This window comes from Physeter macrocephalus, chromosome 1 (assembly GCF_002837175.3).
Source record: "Physeter macrocephalus isolate SW-GA chromosome 1, ASM283717v5, whole genome shotgun sequence".
Classification (NCBI taxonomy): Eukaryota; Metazoa; Chordata; class Mammalia; order Artiodactyla; family Physeteridae; genus Physeter; species Physeter macrocephalus.
This window is the reverse complement of record NC_041214.2, coordinates 17678451-17699039: the sequence shown is the minus strand read 5'-3', so window position 1 is coordinate 17699039 and position 20589 is coordinate 17678451. Positions and strand designations below refer to the sequence as shown.

Sequence of the window (20589 nt, the reverse complement as noted above, 5' to 3'; positions counted from 1 at the left end):
TGGGCACTGCCTGCTTCTCCATCTCACTTTTCCCATCCTGCTGCATTGCAGCCAACATCCTCTCTGTCCACTGCGTTACCCTGTATTCGTAAATTGGATAGCTTATGTATAGATTAATGGGCTATTCCTAGGATACTTATGAGGAGTTTTAGAAGACTGGATTAACTCTTTCGAGCCATTCAGCAGAACATTGGGATACTAATTTGCTAAATAGTAACCTTTATGGCCTGGAAGAAATAATTACCTGCCTCAAGTGCCCACTTTCAACCAGTGAATTAATTACCCAGCTATTTCTAGCTCAGTGTTTATTAGGCAGATTCACTGTTCCATCATTTTAGCCTCTATTAAAAATTTTGGTCTAAAGGCACTTTTAGAAGCTTTCTGGAAATTGTTATTCTTATGAAATGTTACAGTCAGAAAGCTTTATACAAAAATGTTCTTCGATAAAATGTAGAGTGGGGGTAGCTTTTACTTGATCTGTCCCTTCCAATTGTGAGATATAAACTCCTTGGAGGACTGTCATGAGATTATTTTCCCTATTTTGTTGATACAATGAGTAGCTTTCAGCATCTGAGAGTTTGAAAATAATTTGTTTTTACAAATAAGAAAGCACAACTGATAAAACTGTGTTGCCAGTGTGCTAAACATAGTTTTGATTCTTTTCTCTTAAAATTTGCTTTTTAATTTAAAATTTTTAAATGGCATGTGCCATTTAAAAAAAGGATAAAGTTTTTCATAGCCAGCAGGAACTTAGAGTCTCTTTCTCTTGCTACCCCTTTCTTTAGGTTGGCCTAGCGATGAACATAATTTGTGATTGTTGTAAATATATTATTTCTTTTTAGGTTCCCATCCTTAGTAAAAAAGAAGATGTTTTTGCATATTTAGCTAAGTATTCAGTGCCAATGGTTCGAGCTACGTGGCTGATCAAGATGACTTGTGCCTATTATTCTGCTATTTCTGAAGCGAAAATTAAGAAGCGTCAGGCTACTGATCCCAATTTGGGTAAGTGAGACGGTATGATACATTTTACATTACCCTGTAAATACTTGTTGCCTGCACCTTCCACACCCATCGCAGAGAGGTGAGTCCTGCAAAGGTCCATTAGTGAAGGTGAACGTCGCTCGAGGTGTGGATGGAGTGCTGGCTCTGTTCACCCAGGCACGGGTTCCTCGTTCCCGAGTCAGCAAGGCCTGTTGCTCTGACCTCCAAAATGTGTCCTGTGTCTGAACACGTCACCACCACAGTTCCTGAAATGCTGCTTCAAGCCACACCTTCTCTTGGCTGGAGACAGTGGCAGCCTCCTAACTGGTCTCCCTGCCTTTATTTTTGCTCCTTAACGTACTGGTCTCTCCACAACCGCCACACTGGTTGTTCAGCCTAAATCAGATCATGTTGTGTCCTTGTTTATAACTTTACAGTAGTTTCTCATTACAATTAGAATAAAGATCCAGATTCTTTTTTTTTTTTTTTGCGGGGGGTGGGGGGAAGGTTTAAATTTTTTATTTTTATTTATTTATTTTTTAAACATCTTTATTGGAGTATAGTTGCTTTACAGTGGTGTGTTAGTTTCTGCTTTATAACAAAGTGAATCAGCTATACATATACATGTATCCCCATATCCCCTCCCTCTGGAGTCTCCCTCCCACCCATCCTCCCTATCCCACCCCTCTAGGTGGTCACAAAGCACCGAGCTGATCTCCCTGTGCTATGCGGCTGCTTCCCACTAGCTATCTGTTTTACATTTGGTAGTGTATATATGTCCATGCCACTCTCTCACTTCGTCCCAGCTTACCCTTCCCTCACTTTGTCCCAGCTTACCCTTCCCCCTCCCCGTGTCCTCAAGTCCATTCTCTACGTCTGCATCTTTATTCCTGTCCTGCTCCTAGGTTCTTCAGAACCTTTTTTTTTTTAGATTCCATATATATGTGTTAGCACACGGTATTTGTTTTTCTCTTTCTGACTTACGTCACTCTGTATGATGGACTCTAGGTCCATCCACCTCACTACAGATAACTCAATTTCGTTAAAGATCCAGATTCTTGCCTGCAGCTACATCCATGGTCTGCCCCATCTTTCTGCGATGTTCCGGCCACACACCCCTCCAACACGTGTACTCCTTCCTTTCCTGGGCTCCCCTCTGCCTTTCCTCTTCACCCTGTACTTGAGTTGCTCTTCTCTAGACTATCTGCAGTCTCCTTCTCTTCACTGAGGCTTTGGCTCAAATGTCATTTCCCCAGGAGGTTTTCCCTGCCCACCCAGCTAACTAAATAGCATTCTCTCTCTTTCTCACCTTCCTCCCAGTTATGTTCTCATGTGTTGTTATTTTATTCACAGCACATTTCTCTGTCTGAAATCATCTTTTAAGATCTTGTGTCTGTCATCCTCTCTCTCTCTCTCTCTCGCTCTCTCTCACGCACACGCACACGCACAGACACAGACACACACACTGGTAGGTATTTGTTGAATGAACTGAAGGGAAACTACTTTCAGTCAGAGTTTCTGCTCTTTTGGTGACTAGACAGTGACTCCTTGAGGCGGTGCTAAAACATGCTTTATAAAAGGTTGGATGCTGCATTAGAACTGTGCACAGAGAATTATATATAAAGAGTCCATTTAAAGATTAGGTTTACAAATAATTCTTTACGACATGGAAACGTGCTTATGGTTTTATAAGGCAGAGCCCCACCGCCAAGCTCTGAGGAGCAGGACGGAAAGTACAGACGTGCTTCACTGCCCGGAGGCACCCTAGGGGGGAGGGAGCCGGGGTGTGACGCATTTGGGAACTGGAAAGGGGCCTCGAGGAACCGGAGAGTGGGCACGTTCTAAAAGCATGAAGCGAAATTGAGTTATTTGTAGTGAGGGAAGCAGCCGCATAGCACAGGGAGATCAGCTCGGTGCTTTGTGACCACCTAGAGGGGTGGGATAGGGAGGATGGGTGGGAGGGAGACTCCAGAGGGAGGGGATATGGGGATACATGTATATGTATAACTGATTCACTTTGTTATACAGCAGAAACTAACACACCATTGTACAGCAATTATACTCCAATAAAGATGTTAAAAAAAAATTTAAAAGCATGAACACAGAAATTCAAAACAAAAAATGGCCTCATTCCATGGCTGCCACCTTTGAATTCAACATTATCTCATGTGTGTCAAAATAACAAGCAAAAATGAACTGTACTTAATAAACAAAACTGTGTAGTGTATATATGTAAATGTCAACAAAAAAAAAGGGAGGAAATAATCCACAAAGTTAACAATGGTTGTCTCTGAGTCTGTTTTCACAGTAGTCTTGTGTTAACTACGTGTCTGATTTTTTTCATCAGCTTAATATTTTATTGGGGGAAACAAAAGAAATGTCCCTTTTTTATTACTAAAGTAGTTATGTTCTCATTACAGCATTTTCAAATGGTGTGAAGTAGATACGGTACAGTGTATAAATTTCTTTTCTCCCTTGTCCATGTTTCCTTCTTGAACTTTCCTTCATTCATATACAGACACATATGTGCAATTCTTCTTTATCTCTTTCTCTCTCTTTCTCTCTCTCTCTCTCTCTCTCTCTCTCTCTCTCTCTGTCTATATCTATCCATGTATCTATTGCACTTAATAATAATTCTCCCCATAACCTGGATATCTCGTTGCTTCTTAGCCACCTCTACTTTGATGACGAATAGGCATCTGAAACCTAATGTGTATCAAATCAAAGTTGATTTCTCACCATCCCTAAACTTGTTCCTTCCTCAGACTTCTCCTTAGTAAATGTTATACATAGCCATCGGGCGAATAAGGGTAAAAGACATATTGTCATCCTGGGCTTTTCTCTTTCTCTCAAAACTCTGCATTTACTCCCTCAGCAATCCTGTTAACTTTACTTTCAAAATCGAATCAGAATCTGACAAGGTATTACTGCTTCCGCTGCTGCCACCCTGGCCCAGAGCACCAGCAACCCCACCTTCGCCTGTGCTTTTTATTGCAGGGCCTCCGGCGGATCTTGTCTCTGTTCTTACCCCTCTAATGACAACTTTCTAGTTTGTAGTCAGTGTGATCCTGCTAGGACACACGTCATGGTTCACGCCTATGCTCAGCATCATCCTCTCTCGGCCGCCTGTCTCTCTCAGACGTGTGCCTCAGCCAGCACCAGCAGCCCGTATGCACATCGTGACCTCAGGCACTGACCTGTGGCTGCCACTCTCCCTCTCACCCCCGGGTATCCCCCTGGCCTGCCCTCTCCCCCACTGCTGGCTTAGCTCAGAGGGCACTTCCTAAGAAAAGCCTTCTCTTCACGTCCTGCTTCATTTTTCTTCACAGCTCTTTTTTTTTTTTTTTAATGAATTTATTTATTTATTTTTTTGGCTGTGTTGGGTCTTCGTTTCTGTGCGAGGGCTTTCTCTAGTTGCGGCGAGCGGGGGCCACTCTTCATTGCGGTGCGCGGGCCTCTCACTGTCGCGGCCTCTCTTGTTGCGGAGCACAGGCTCCAGACGCGCAGGCTCAGTAGCTGTGGCTCACGGGCCCAGTTGCTCCGCAGCATGTGGGATCTTCCCAAGACCAGGGCTCGAACCTTGTGTCCCCTGCATCGGCAGGCAGATTCTCAACCACTGCGCCACCAGGGAAGCCCTCTTCATAGCTCTTAATGCCATCTCGTTATATTTTAATTTATTGATCACCTATTTCTACTGACTCTGAACTGTAGTGATTCTTCATGAGATATTTTGTCAGATTTGTTCCGTGCTGGATCTCCTAGGACAGTACCTGGCGTACAAAAGATGCTCAGTAGCTTTAACGATAAATACATGAACCGTTAGGCTTGACGCGTTTGTGTGTGTGTTTGTGCATATGTGTGCATGCTTTCTTTGTTCTTTTCCTTTTCTAATTTGCTCCAGTTTGTAATCCTTGAAAGCTTCAGCATTGCTAGCTATAACGGAGAGACTGCTCTCCATTCCTTAGATGCCGTTCGTATTTTTTGGTAACTTGTTCCTGTTTTCCTTGATATTCCGTTTAATCTGATTTTAACTGTCATAAAAAAAGGTGATCATGCAGGAATGATTCTGCCAGATGAAATGTAAACAATTTTAGGACAAATGAAAGTCTCATGGACCCTCATCATTTGTGAAGAACACGTAGTTAAGAGTTTTTAGGCCTCCCAGATATGAATGCATCACCAGGACTGTATGATTTCCTCTCCCAAATGAAGGGAAGCCTAGCTGCAGTGTCTAGCTCAGAACATCATGGACTTCTTGTTGGAGTCGTTACTTTTGCTGTTAATTTCCTTACCAATGTGATCAGTTGGTTTGGGGAGGGGATTATTTTCTAACCACCTCCCCAAGCTCAAATTTCTATTATTTGCACACCCACAACAGATAGTTGATTAGGTTCACCCACTAGCTGTGTTTTCTCTCGTTTCATAAGCCACATAACACGCGATTCCATTTTTCGGCTCAGTTTATTTACAGAGTATTACATGGTCTTTATGATTATTCTTGTGTATTAAAAAGTGTGAATGTTAAAATCCATGAAGGTCAGTTGCCTAGTGTCCTTTTCTCAGGGTAGGGTATAAAAGCTTTGACCTAAAAAATGCTTAAGGCTAAAAATGTTTTAAAAATGCGTGAAATTTAGAAGTTCACCCCTAACCTTTTAGGTCTGGCATCTCAGAAGGAGCTTTGGGCTGTACTCGTCTTGGCTCTGGTGCTACGTGGCTGGGTGACTGAAAGCAAAGTCCTTAGTCTCTCCGGACACGGGTCTCCTCAACCTTGATCCAATCCATGGTCCGCGTGGCCTTCAATTGCCATGGTCTTCAGCCTTCAGCCTTTCTTGTTTCGACCTTGACATTTTTGAGGGGGACAGGCCAGTTATTTTGTAGAATGTCCCTCGGTTTGTATTTATCCAGTTGCTCAACATCAGTTTCATGTTAAGCACTTTTGGTGGCACGGAAGTGTGAGTGTCTTGGTACCTCCCGTCACATTGTCCCAGTACCGGTGGTGATAACTTTGAGCTTTTGGGTAAGGTGGTGTCTATCAGGTTTCTCCACTGCAGAGTTACTGTTTTATGCTTTGTGATTAATAGGTAATTTAACTAGGTAGATATCCAGTTGCTCTTTCTATATTCTTACGTGTGTTTTAAAAACGCAAATGTAGTGTACTATTTATACTGTATTAAAAGAGCACACAGTTTCAAATGTCTGATCTTGGTTTGCTATCATTCTGTTACACCTGGTATCTCTCACTTACTACTTTGTCTTCAGCACCTTCTTCAGCTTCTTTAAGCAAATTACACAGTGCCTTTGGAAGCATTTGGCTGTGTAGACGTGGCCATAATGTAGCAAGTTTCACACTCCAAGCAAGCTATACAGCCAAGCAAGTACCCACATATATATTTGTTGAATTGCATTAAATTGCATACACTTCAGAAGATTAACTTGCAGTAATAGTTTCTATGTTCTAGAAACCAGCACATTTGGGGTAGGAAGCATTCAGCACATGTGGGGCAAGATTGACTGTCGAGTGTCACCTTCTTCTGGCGTTGGTTTTATGGCTTCCATTGTCTTGATGATCGTTCTTAGGATTTGTGAAGTGTTTTCAGTAGAAATGGCCTTTATTCCTTTGTAATAGAAACATATGTTTTATTTTCAGTTCCCACATTCAGTGTTGGAACAGAGCTATAAAGCACTGATGTTTGATTTTATTGAAGAGTGTTTTTCCTAATGTTCAGTGGGCTAACAGTAACAAGGGAGCAGGCCTGTTGTGTACATTCTTTAAATGTAGCAACACAGAAATCCTCACTGTATTATGCAGAGTTACAGATCTAAAATGTAGATTAAGCAAGTTGCTGCCCTGGGGAGCTTGCAGTGGGCAAAAACTTACCTAGTGCAGTGTGTACCCCAAAGTGAGAAGGGCGGGAGGGGTCTTGGGTTTCTGGGTGAGGTTGCATGTGTAGTTTCAAGCGGGGCAAAGAAATATTTGACTTGTACAAATCCTAACATCAGGGCAGAGATTTTAAACCAGAGGTGAATTAGGGAAGCTTGGAAGAAGAGACTTTAATTCTCCCTCTTTATGAGACCTGAAAAAATAAGAGGTTATAGGTGGACATGATGTTTAGAAAATGTCGTCTAATAGGTGAGTGTTAGAGACTCGAGGGAAAGAATACCAGACGTGATACATACTTGGTTTCCGATATTTTTTGGAATTGAATGAAGTTTCGTTTTTAAAACAAGAATATTTAACTGTCTTAAGTGTTTTGAGCTCACCAGAGAAGAGCATTTAAAATGGGCTAGCTAAGGGAATTCCCTGGTGGTCCAGTGGTTAGGACGCGGTGCTTTCACTGCTGGGGCCTGGGTTCTCCCCGGTTGGGGAGCTAAGATCCCGCAAGGTGTGCGTCACGGCCAAAAAAAAAAAAAAAAATTAAAAAAGTAAAAACCAATCAATCAGTAAAATGAGCTAGCTAATACTTAAAAATAAAAAAAAGTAAAACTTACACAGAGTTATATAATTAAAATCTTTGAACAGATTTGGAAATGGGACTATGGTAAATAACACAGAACCTTGTACGTTTATTTGTAGGAATTTCCCCTACAGTAAGGAGGAGTCTTACCGTTAATGAGTTATATGAGTTCATCACGTAACTCTAGTATTTACTATCATACCGTCCTTGCTATCGCTGTAACAGTGGGTGGCTCTTGAGCAATTATGGGATCACCCTCCCTGCGGTGGGCAGGATTTTGGCGTTCCCGACAGCCCTAGACTGAACCAGCTCCTGGCGCGTGCTGTGAAAATGAGCTTTCCAGCCTTGGGGATACCTCCTCCCTTTGCCGTTGGGCCCTACGACGACGGTGTTTCCTGTGGGCTCGTGTGAGAACAGCCCTCCCCAGGGCTACCACGGTGGCTGTGATGTGCCGTGGTACCGCCTTCCCCCTTTCTTAGAGAGCACTGGCTCAGCTCGCTGTCTATTCTGTCTGTTGTCAGATTTACTGTTCAGGAGCCCTGGGAGAAAGGTACTTTATCGCCAGTCCACAGATGAAGACACTGATGTGCAGGTGGGGGACGGAGCCCCTCAGCTCGTGCGTCCCGACCGGGCCCTGGAGGCTGTGCTGGTCGGTGGGGACGGAGGGGAGAATGTGGTCACTGCCCGCCCCCGGTGTTCACAAGTGGGGGGAGGGGGCACACAGCCAAACCCTCCAGATATTAGAGGAGGAAGGAAGCGCGTAAAATGCGGAGGGAGTCCCAAGGGGCTCGGGAAGCCCAGGGAGGTCGCAGAGGAAGTGCCATCTGAGGGCAGTTTTGGAAGAAGCAGCGTTGCCTAGGAGGACAGAGTCGGCGTCTGTCATGCAGGGAAGGGCGTTTCTGGCAGAAGAATGGCATCTGCGGGGGAGTAGGGCCATCAGGCGGTTTGACGTGGAACCACCGGGGTTTCCTTTGATCTGGCGCATCGGGTACCCGTGGGGCAGCGCGGAAAGGCTGCGGGGGGGGGGCGTGTTTGCTAGAGCGGGGTGATGGGGAGCCCTGGAAGGGCTTCGCACTGCTATTACTGTCGTCATCACACTCCCCCTCAGCTTCTTGTCTGTCCCCTGGGCGTAACTGACGGCATCTTCCGAGGATGAAGTGAGTCAGTACCTCTGCAGCGTTTAGAGCAGTATCCGCCACACAGTAAGTGGCCGGTAAATATAGACCGTTAATAAATAGTCTGCTACACCTGCACTAGGACTACAGTTATCGTGAGCCAGTCTCCGCTAATTACTGCAGGCATTGTGCTGGGGACTTTACAGACGTTATTGGTAATCATTACAACACGCTTTCAATGCAGGTTTTAGTATTTCATTCCGTGTATGCGGGGCCCAAGCCTCAGAAGTTAAGTCACTTGCTGGCACACACGGAGTGAACCTGCTAGGAGATGTCTGTTCCTTCCTCCCCACCGTGATGGTTGCCGGGGACATGTGCATGTTGTAGGTCTGGCCCCGCGAGGCAAGGAGCATCTCTAGGGAGAAAGGTGCTGGCAGGGAACAGGCTGCAGGACTTGGGGGCTGTGGGCAGCGTCCGAGGAGCCAGAACTCCTGTTCTCGCGGGTGCCGTGGGGAGCAGGCAGAGCGTAGCAAAGCCCAGGGTGCCAGAGAAACGAGAGACAGATGAAATTGCCTGCAAGATGAGCAGCTCTAATTCTGGCTAGGAATTGTTGGGTGTTCAATATGGTGAAAAGTGACAAGTCCTATCATGGGCATGAGGCCTTTTTTTGGGGAAGCAGATTAGAAGCAGCTTAAAATGCTTCGTGGTTCAACTGCCCAGAGAACTGCTCTGTTTACCCCCAGTTGTTTCCTCTGTACCCCTGAGGTTTTGTTGGGTTGGGCGTTTGGGGTGGGGGAGAGACTCTTCTTGGTTGACTGTACTCTTGGAACCACCATCCTTATCGCCCCCAAAATACATGCAAGAAACAGCTCCCCTTCTTGCTCAGTGGGTAATTAATTTGTGACATCTTCATTGAGCCATTTGGACTGCAAAAATAAGCCCTGCTAAACACATAATTGACAGTCTGGTTTCTTATCTGAGCCAGCCAGCTTACATTCAGTTCGGGTCCTTGAAGACGGTGCATACTTCTTTTGATTCCAGGGACAAGTTTTGAGTTTCAAGTCAAGATTGCCTCCACGTTTTCATGTGTTCCTTGTATCTTATTTGTCATAAAGGAGGTATCTGCCTTGTTTACTATGAAAATAACCCTGCAGGCTGGACAGATGTGCTTGCATAAGCATAATTTAAATTCATGCTTTACCTAGGCATGAAAAATAGGTCTTAATTGGTGAGGTAACTCTGGCTATATCCAGTAAAAACCACTCTCCAATAGAAGGAACAGGACCTACGGGTACAACTTCGGCACGTGCAACCGTTCCATTCCTTTCACCTGAAAGTTTTAGCATCCATTGATGAACCAAGTCCAAAACCATTATTCACTGGCAATGGCTAGATTTTGGCATTCTTCTGTAAAAATGGGCTTTCCCTCATCAGCTGTGATAAATCATAATATTTTCTTAAAAAAAAAAAAGGCAGAATAAATGCTAAATTCTTTTCCTTTGAGTATCAGTTTTCAGAGTAAGAATTGCTGTAATTGCACATTTAGTTCTTTAATAAATGAGTTTCTCCTTTTTTTTTCTTATTTAAAAAAATTTATCTTTGGTCGTTGTTATGGTCTTACTGATATTCCTTCATTCAGCATTTTGCAACCTGTCATACTTGTTGTTCATTGTAGTGTTCAGATTGTCCCAAAGGTGGCCAATGGAAGATGTTTCAAGCTCTTTTGTATCCTTTGACATGACACCATTTGACTTAGAGCACCTCCTGCTTTTTTGGCACAGAAAGTCTCCCAGGTTCATCTTGTACTTTTTCTGCCTCAGGTCTGCAATCAGCTATTTCTTTATGGAACCCGACTTCTTTCTAGTGGGGAATGGTGTTTAGAAAGCAAGATCTGGATGCTGAAAGTGATCATTGGTACTAGGATGTCATGGCATCTAAACCCTATCTGGATGGATGGGATACATATATATCTGTGAATACATGTGTGTGTACACATGTTGTGCATTCCTATGGGAGTTTATATTCCTATTTCCAATTTATCTCTAACATTTCCATTTAACATTAAAGATTTTTATTAATTTCTTTGATTTTACCTTTATTTCATATCTGTTACATGGACAATGACATGGTTTCTAGTAACAAGGACATGGTTACTTATTTGTCTTACCCTGCTATAAACATATACTAGATGCAGAATTAAAATCTGCTGTATGTTAGGAAGAAAGGAAATATTTAAGTACAGAACGTCTTGGTGCGAGGTGAAGGAGAGCTGAATATTCCATCATCTTCCATAGTAGGAAGCCAATAGATAATGCTTAAAATCAGGAAGTACAACTGCAAGTATGTTATTTAGAGATAAAGCAGTCAACAAAAGAAACACAGTGGATGAAAGAATTGAAAATAATTGCTTTTGGGGAATGGGAAATGGAGGAGTTTATGGACAGTGGGCTGCTGTTTTTCACAATAAGTCATATAGAGCTATTGGACTCTAAGACACGTGCAAGTGTAACTTTGGTATAAATAAAAAGTTAGCTAAGCCTAATCTCAGTCCCAAATTATTACTTTCTATTTTTGTGTTGTTGATACCTTTTCTGGAAGATACCTTGCTGTAAAAAAATGTGTTCCATGCAGAAGATTTGAAGGAAGCTCAGGGAATGCATTACAGTTTTAGTTCTTCTTAGATAATATTACGAGAGCTTACTTTTCACTCAGCCAAGTGCTTGCTGCTTGGGACCTTAACAAAAATTGGAAGACTTTTATATTTTTCCAGGTGTGTAGTTGTTCAGTTAATTGTATATGTAAAATTTACAGAGACTTAAAAATTGAGATAAAAATCACATCAAATTTATCATCTTAACCATTTTATATGTACAGTACAGTCTAACTGTCTGCACATTGTTGTGCAACAGGTCTCCAGAACTTTTTCATCTTGCAAAACTGAAGCTCTATACTCATTAAATAAACTCTCCTTTCCCCTCTCTCCCCTCCCTCCACCTCTGTCAACCGCCATTGTACTTTCCTGATTTATGTACACTTTTAAATGTTCTCATCAAGTTTAATATGCTACAGTGTTACACTGCATTCCACATTGTTGCCCTATGGAAACATGTTTCAGCTTTTTCTAAAGTAAAAATGTTATAGCGGGGCCCATGTTAGAATGCTAGTATGTGGTAGTGGTGGTGGTTGTTGGTTGTGTGCGTGTGTGTGTTTATGATCAGTTAAAGGTAATGTCTGCTCATGATTGCTTTTTGAATTTCTTAGAGAAATGCATTCAGAGAACTTATTATATTTCATTTGAACAAAGAGTGATTTAGTTAAAAAAACAAAAGTATATTAAGATTCTCTGCACTGGAGTAGATGCTGTGAAGTTTTTAACCAAATGGAGGCTGTGCTATCTGCCTTTAAGGGGGCTGCCTTAAAGGCATTTTTGTGGAAACAAGATGCATACATAAAACACAGAGCAACAGTCAGTACTTGATTACCGGTAATCATATAGGAAACGACTGGGAGGCTGGAAAAATTAGGGGAGGTTTTCTGTAAGAGTTAAATATGAGCTGGGCCCTAAAGAAATCTAGCCTTTAAGTAAAAATTGGGAAATTTTTGCTTTGTTTTGTTTTCACGTCTTAAAAAGTATTTCTTGGTCTTAAATTAGCTAGTTATCTTCCTCTCTGGCAAACTGAGAGCAAATGAGTTACATTTATAGTTCTTTTATGTGTACTGTATTTGCTTTGGGTTTTACCACTGTCATTTCTTCTGGTCTTGAATTTCCTGTTCGGAACCCATTACCACTCAACAGCTTCTCTGTTTTCTAGTCACTTTTAATGTTGACTCCGGATTGAACTAATGAGTCTGTGATAAAACAGTGATCAGAGTTCCAATTTAATTAAAATTTAGTTCTTTGCTGTCTATGGCTGTCAATACGTACATGTACATCTATACCTGGAACGTATTGTACAGCAAAAATATCTGTTTGTTAGCAGTTTTTGTAGTTTGCAGCCTGGTTTTATATATTGTCAGTTGGGGCAGTCCTCACAGAATCCCTCCGAGGTAGCTAGGTATCTCCATTTTGCAGATGTGAGTGAGAAGATCCATGGAAAGTGGGAGAACTGAGAATTCCATCCTGGACTTCCATTGCTGGGTCCTGTTTGCTTTGCAGAGTTTCTAAGCGGCTCATATCAGAGGGGCAGCTGTGAGGCTGGGGTGGAGTGAGGTATGAGGGGTGTTTCAAAAAGCTCATTGTTTCATGAGTTTTTTTTATTTGTCGTGCATCTTGTAGATCTATTGCTTAAAGCATAAACAGGAGGATTTTGAGAAAAGACATCTGCTTGTGTGACTTAAAAATTTTTTTTAAGTAGGTAACACATATCCCTGGTAGAAAAACACAAAATACCCCAAAGGGCGCGGTGAAGTCTCACCTCACTGTGTCCTCCTGCGGCCCCACATCACACACTTCAGAAGGAATTGTTGTAATGTATCTTGTGTATCTTCTGAAATGTATTTTTATGTGTATCTAGCGCATGTTTTTACGTTCCTTTCAGGAAATGGGCACTTGCTCTGTGCTGTGCACAGAGCGCCTTGCTCTTGTAAGGGGCTCTAAGCTACTAACTTTGTAATACTTATAGAAAGCTGGATCTTTTCTTTTTGCAGTTTGTACGGGAATGTTAATTCCATGATGAATAGAAAGCTTTTTTTTTTTTTTTAGTTAAAAAAGACATACCCTAAGTTTCAGGGTCATTTTCAGACAAAGTGTGTATAATCTTCCAAATGAAATCCCTGCAATAAAGTGGCTCTTCTGCCCGTTTCAACTCACCATGATTTTGGAGTCGAGGAATATATAGAATTTTTTTTAGTTAAAAAAGACATACCCTAGGCTTCCCTGGTGGCGCAGTGGTTGAGAGTCCGCCTGCCGATGCAGGTTTTAGTTAAAAAAGACATACCCTAAGTTTCAGGGTCATTTTCAGACAAAGTGTGTATAATCTTCCAAATGAAATCCCTGCAATAAAGTGGCTCTTCTGCCCGTTTCAACTCACCATGATTTTGGAGTCGAGGAATATATAGAATATATTGACCGGACAGAAAACACATCAAGGGTCGATAAATGGTCAGTTGGAACATCTTTGTGAGAGTAACACAACTAAGGTGAACAGATGGAAATAAACATATCATATTGATATATGATATCGCACCGTACAATATATCATACGGTCTCGGAATCTCCAGCAAAATAAAACCAGGTGAGTGCTGGAGGAGAGGATACGGGGGATGGGTCTGCGTGGTCTGTATGATGTGTAAGCGTTTTTATGTTTTAGAGCCTCTTGGTCTGGAGTTTCTATGCACGGTTATCTGGCGATGTGAAGTCTGTAGGATTTGTATTCGCGTCCTAGTGGAAGACTCTTGTTCAGAATTACAGACTTTACAGCAACTACGTCTAGGACCTAAGAAGTAAACACAGTGCTGCTCTTACCGTAGAAACTTTACTCCAAGCACAACTGGTCATGGAATTAAATTCCAATGCAAAGCGCAAAAAGGAAAAAAAAAAAAAGAAAATGTAGTTTATTTTTGCTCCACAAATGACCGGGGCTTTCTGCTGCTTCCTCTCTAGCAGAAGCTGCAGGAGGAGCAAGGATAACCAAGCGTCCGATGTAGTGTAATATCAGCAGCTTTGGCGCCTCCAGTAGGGCCGGCAGTGGGTCTTTCACCAGCACTGCGCCTGCGTTTCTCCTCCCCACGAATCCTCAGGAGGGCCCCCCTTTATTCCCGAGGCTGCAGGGACGCGCAGAGGCGTGTTCTCCTGTTCACAGGGAGGCCAATTGGCGGTCTCCTCCTCGAGTCTCTTGTCTTGCCCGTGCTGCCCAGAAGCTCGTGCTGTGGTTGATGGGCGGGCTACGACATTCTCGTTCCAGGGGCTAAAACTGGATTCAGCCTTTGGCTTCAGATGCACTTATGGGGTTGACAGAGAAAAAGGACAACTGGAAAAAAAATCCCTAAATGCAACAGTTAGCATTTGTCTGCATTAGCCTGGGAACAGGAATCGGAGACCTGACAGCGAGAGGGGAAAACCAAGAAAAGGGGCAAAGGCTGTCCTCAGGTCTGAGATGCTGCCCGTTATCTCGAAGACAGGCAGGCAGGCAGGCAGTTAGGAGTCTCCTTGCTGCTTTGGGACTCAAGTCTCTTTGGCTCCCTCCTCATCAGCCCCTCCTCCTCCTCCTCTCCCTGCCCAAGACCTTGCCGCCCGTTTCCTTGGCCACTTGGTCTCTTTTTTACCCTGAGATCCTTAAGCATGAAGCATCGGTCACACAACTGCACAGTTATTTATATATTGCCCTGTAAGGGCCCTTACCTTTTGCGGGGCCATTGTGATATTGGCCTGTAGTTTTGCAAGACGTTAACATTTGGGAAGAGTAGGTAAAATGTACACGGGGTCTCTCTATATTGTTTCTTACAGCTGCATGTGAATCTGTGATTCTCTCAAAATAACGTTTAATTAAAACAACACGTTCATGAAAACAAACGCGTTGAATTTAGCCCCCTTACCCTCCCCCCGCCCCGCTCTCTGTTCCACATCCCGTTCTATGGCACCATGATCTGCTCAGCTACCCCACAGGGAGATCTGGAAGCTGCCCACCCCTCTCTGTTTCTCCCTCTCCACCGTCAGCTTGCTTACAATTCTACCTACCTCTTTTTTTGTACCCTCCTCAGTCACCTCCTCACTGGACTTTGCAGCCTCCTTTCAGTTTGTCTCCCTCCCTGCCACCCGCCCTGCAACTTCTGAGAGAGAATCTTAATTTACATATCTGATCTCCTCTTTCCTTTGCTTATTACAATTCTTCAATGGCTTTGAGTCATTCGTGGCAAAAGATCAAACTCCATAGCTTGTCACTGCCTGGGCTGGTGGTTATAAACGCAGATTTCTGGACCCCAGTCCAGACTCACAGGGTGGAAATCTCGGAGTCAAAGCTAAATCGGTATGTTTAGCCAGCTGGCGCCCTCTGGTGACCATTTTGTGCCGTCGCGTTTGAGGACCTCTGGCCTGCGCCGCCTGCGCCACCTACCTCGCCTCACAGGTGACCCTTTTCCCCTCTGCCTTGCTGCTGTCCGCGTGGCCTGGGATGTTACGTACTGCTCTGTCTGTCTGTGGAACTCCTTCGTACCTTCCCTCCAGACTTGGCTAAAGTATCCCCTTGCTTCATCTCCTGTGTCCCATGGCATGTCAGAGCGCTTACCTCATCGCTGTCAGTATCTGTGTCCCTGTGTGTCTCTCTGCCTCAGGGATGAATCACCTCAGGTGGGGACTGCTTTCTTCTCACCTTTGTAGCTCCAGACCCCGGGAGAGCTTCTGGCCCTCGGTAGGCATTTAATGTTTGCTGCCAAATGCCCATGATTTTTATTTTTTCTTGAGTTGTCACCTTTATCCCCAAGTGACAGTACTTAGTGTCATTGCCAGTAAGTAAAACCAGAGAGAAATAGCCAGTTAAAAATAACATGGTAAAATTACTCATCCAGACAAAAACAGATATTCAATATTTGCCATTTAGCCCCAGTGTTGTACAGTTAATTCTAAGTGAGAGGAAAACTTAAAGCATAAAGAAAGATTCAGGAATCTATTGCACCATAGCATTTCCACGGAGTGACAACAGCCCATCTACCCATTCCACCTCCCCCGCCCCCCCCGCCACCTGCGCACGCGCGCACACAGACACACACACACACCACACACACACACACACACCCACACACACACACACACACACACACACACACACACACACACACACACACACGTTTCCTGCTTTTCAACCAGAGGGCCTGATCTCACGAACCGCCCATTCAGCAGGACCAACATTCCAGCCGGTGGGGTGACTCTCCTTTGCTCTCCCGTCGCCCTGAGGCAGCAGTTTTCCCTGGGGCTCTTCACACACACACACACACACACACACACACGTTTCCTGCTTTTCAACCAGAGGGCCTGATCTCACGAACCGCCCATTCAGCAGGACCAACATTCCAGCCGGTGGGGTGACTCTCCTTTGCTCTCCCGTCGCCCTGAGGCAGCAGTTTTCCCTGGGGCTCTTCTTTATCCAGCACTCTGTTCCCCACCCCGCCTTTCATTCCCCAAGTTTGACCGGGTGGCCGAATATGGGATTTCCGGTTTCCTGTGAATCGTTTTATAGAATTCAACTGATTAGCTTTTTTAAGCCTTTTATTATGGACATTTCAGACACAGACAAATACAGGAGAATGTAATAAAGTCCCTGTTAACGCATCACCCAGGTTGAACTGTTCACCCTCTTGCCCACGCCTGCTTCTACCCTTATTCTCCTCCCTAACCACACCTCCTCCCTGGGCCCCTCAAAGTCTAGTCCTTTCGTCGTGGATTACTTTTCATCCGTGCAGAGTAGTCTTTTCTTTTACTTCATGAAATGCTGATGAATTTTTATTGGTAGTAAGGTTTTTCGAGAAAACATTAAAAAAATTATATAATAGCTTTATTGAGATACAATTTATACTGTTTTACAGTTCATTTTAAGTATACAGTTTAGAGGTTTTTCATGTGTTTACAGAGCTGTGAAACCATCATTACATTTTAGAATATTTTTATCACCCTGAAGGGAATCTCATACCCACTGGCAGTCACTCCCCATTTCCCATCAACCCTCCTCAGCCCTATAGATTGGCCTATTCTGGACATTTCATCTAACTGGAATCATAATATATGTGGTTCTTTGAAACAGGTTTCTGTCAGTTAGTATAATGTTTTCGAGGTTCATCCGTGTTGTAGTACATAGCAGTAGTTCATGACTTCTGATGGCTGAGTGGTATCCCATTATAGGCATATCAGACATTTTATTTACCCATTCATCAGTTGATGGACATTTGAATCGCTTCCACTTCTTGGCTGTTATGAACCATGCTGCTCTAAGTGTGTACAAATCTTTGTGTGGGCATTTGTTTTCATTTCTCTTGGGTATATAACTAGTTGTGGACTTGATGGGTTATATGTTAACTCTGTGTTCAACCTTTTGAGAAAACTGCCAAACTGTTTTCCACAGTGGCTACATCATTTTACATTCCCACCAGCAACGTATGAGGACTCTAGTTTCCACACATCCTCACCAAAAAGTTGGTATTATCCCGTCTTCTTGTTTATAACTGTCCTAGTGGTATCTTATTGTGGTTTTGATTTGCATTTCCCTGGTGGCTAATGATGTTAAGCATCTTTTCATGTGCTTATTGGCCGTTTGTTTATATTCTTTGGAGAAATGTTTATTCGGATCCTTTGCCCATTTAAAAAAATGGATTGATTATTCACCTCTTTATTATTGAGTTGTAACCATTCATTATATATTCTAGATCCAAGTCCCCTGTCAGATAAATGATTTGCAAATATTTTCTCCCCATTTTGTGAGTTTGCCTTTTCACTTTGTTGATGGCATCCTTTGATCAAGAAAGTGTTTTAGCAACAGAAAATGAGAAAAAATCTTGCAGTCATTTTATTGGGGGCTCACAGATGGAGGGTGCAGCATCTTATATATACTGAACTTTCCTTCTCCCCCTCCCCACACCCTCCCCACCCTCCCATCTGTCTGCACCAAAGGCAGGTTTGCACCAAAGTCGGGCTGGTTAAACCCTCTACATCCTGCAGTTTTGAGAAGCGGTCTGTTCGTGCTCACTGTGGAGAGGGAGAGGCAAGAACCTTTTATTGTAGTGGTGTAGCTTCAGGGAGAATGTTTGAGGATATAGGTTTTTCCATTGAGGAGCCTGTCATTGGAATTGACTTAAGTGCCGATTCAAGTGGATCACTTTAAAGATGTGCACCTCTGTTTCTGGACTGGGTTGGAATTTTTCCAAAGCAATCTTTGCTGCATCTGTTTTGTGTAGTGGGTTCCCACTGGTTTTGATAAAAGGAAAGACTTTAGCAAGGAAAATAAGCCTTCACAAAATTAAAGGATATATATATATATATATATCTATCTATCTATCAGGGTGTGTGTTTGTAAAGTTTATATTTATACTTATATTTACTGGAAGTTTATTAAAAAGAATAGAAAGTTCTGTATTTGCGTGGGCCTCATGTAGCACACTGATGAACGGGCGCTTCTAGTTGCATTGGTTGTAATAAAGGCAGAGTGCACTAGAGAGGGAATTTGGCATTTTCTCTACAGTGGTGTTTGAAACCTTCTAGGTCTGCAGTGATGAGTTTAAACTAGAAAGCGAAGATGTCTGTATGAAGATTTGATAGAATAATTGCGGAGGAACTTGATTTAGTCGCTTTGATTTGGGAGGACCTTATAGTGTATTGACTCAAGTCAATACTTAGATCTTGAGCACGTAAGGAATAGTTTTATGGGGATGAAAGAGATGGAGGAAGTTCTAATACATCAGTTAGAGAAGAGAGAGAGATCCCCGCTAGGTGGTGGGGTGGTGTCCAGAGACTAGAGGAGGCTACACGAGAGACGTGACGTTTGAATTGGGCCCAGAAGTAGTCCCACCCCTGAACACAGGTGGTTATGGAAGGTCCTGTTGATGGAGCATCATAGGCCTGAGAGTCAGAGAGAAAACACCTTGAGCTAGCACCTCGAGTGTGTATGAGTATGTAATGGTAGATAGTATTTGAAATGATTTTAATTCCCAGCTAAGGAGTTTGACCTCAATTCATCAAGGACTGCAGATCCATCGAAGGTTTTGGAACCATGAAATTGGCTTTGATTGATTCTGTTAACACTTCTCCAGAGCATTATGTTAGGCATTGCAGCCCAGCTGAGGCAGAAGCAGGGTCTAACATCAGGGACAGTCAAGAGGTCTAACCTTTCGTTTCCCATCTAAAAACTTTTCATACCAATAATAATGATGATAGCAACTGCTTATTGATCAACTTCTGCGGTGCAGGCTCTGTGCTGAGTAACTCATCCTTACAGTAACTGACCTGGATGTATTATTGATCCCTGTTGCAGAGATGAGGAGATTGAGGTTTAGCGGAGGCTAGATGCCTTGCTCACGACTCAGTGGCTGGCAGAGCTAGGATTTGGACCCAGGGACATCCTGTCCCTAAGTTCACTCTACCGGGAGCACTCAGTGCGGCCCTGTATCGCTTCTCTGCCGCGTCACGCTGCCAGGACGCCCTCTCCGTGAGCGTTGCTGCATTTGGGGTGCTCTGTGTTTGCCCCCAGGGTGGTTGTTGCTCCTCTGCTGAGCTCCCAGGTCTCTTATTAACACTGTAGGTATTCCAGGCCCTGGGGGATCATCTTTTAATGTAACTTGACACGTCTCTCTTCTCACCGATCATGTATTTATCAATTTATATACTTTCACATCCTGGAGTGGGGCATCTCACACCTGTTTGTGTGCTTCTGGTTTACCTGTGTGACCTTGAGTCACGCCTGCAGCACCTGGATCTGTTGTACGGTAGGGTGAACTGCATGGCCTCTGAAATCCCTTCTGTTTTGGGGGTTAGGCATCAGCAAAGAGGAATAGTGGCTACAGGATTCTTGGATGCTAGGGAGAGTGTTGTGTTGTGAAAAGGGCAGGTCGTTCTTTTCAGTGCTGACCCCTGACCCACCGTCAGTAACATTCATGTTTGTAAGCTTTCGAATAACCTGGCTTCGTGGACCTTCAGTTCTGCCTGACATCGGTGAACTAGAGATGGAGCCAGAGCCTCTGCGTTGCTCGATTTCAGAACGGGTCCACTTTCAGAGCAGCCTCTTTCATCGCTTTCTGCATCTTTCTACCTTTGAACCTCCTTACCTCGCTCCCCCATCTTCCCTAAGATCTCTAACCATTCCTATTTTCTTTTTATCACTTAGGACTGGGTCCCCGCTCCAGACCAATTAAATCAGAATCTGGTGGGATGGGGCCGCAGACACTGGCGTTTGGTAAAAGCCCCTCTGGTGATGGCATTTGCGTTCAGGGCCGAGAACCACTGTGTGTCTTGCCACTGCTGCCCTCATTTCTCCCTTTTAATGATCAGTCCTAACTAAGCATGAGCGGTGTCAGTGAATCTAATAATATTTTTGTTTGTTTGTTTGTTTGTTTGTTTGTTT

The 20589-nt window shown here is 43.6% G+C and overlaps 1 protein-coding gene across 1 annotated transcript in view; it reads left to right on the top strand.

Moving 5' to 3' along the window:
* The window catches only part of MED12L (mediator complex subunit 12L), a 316215-nt gene that overhangs the window by 41837 nt on the left and 253789 nt on the right, over window positions 1-20589 (top strand). The window contains exon 6 of the mRNA XM_024131828.2: window positions 843-1002. Coding sequence (XP_023987596.1) covers window positions 843-1002 — 160 coding nt within the window. The remainder of the gene's footprint in view (window positions 1-842; window positions 1003-20589) is intronic.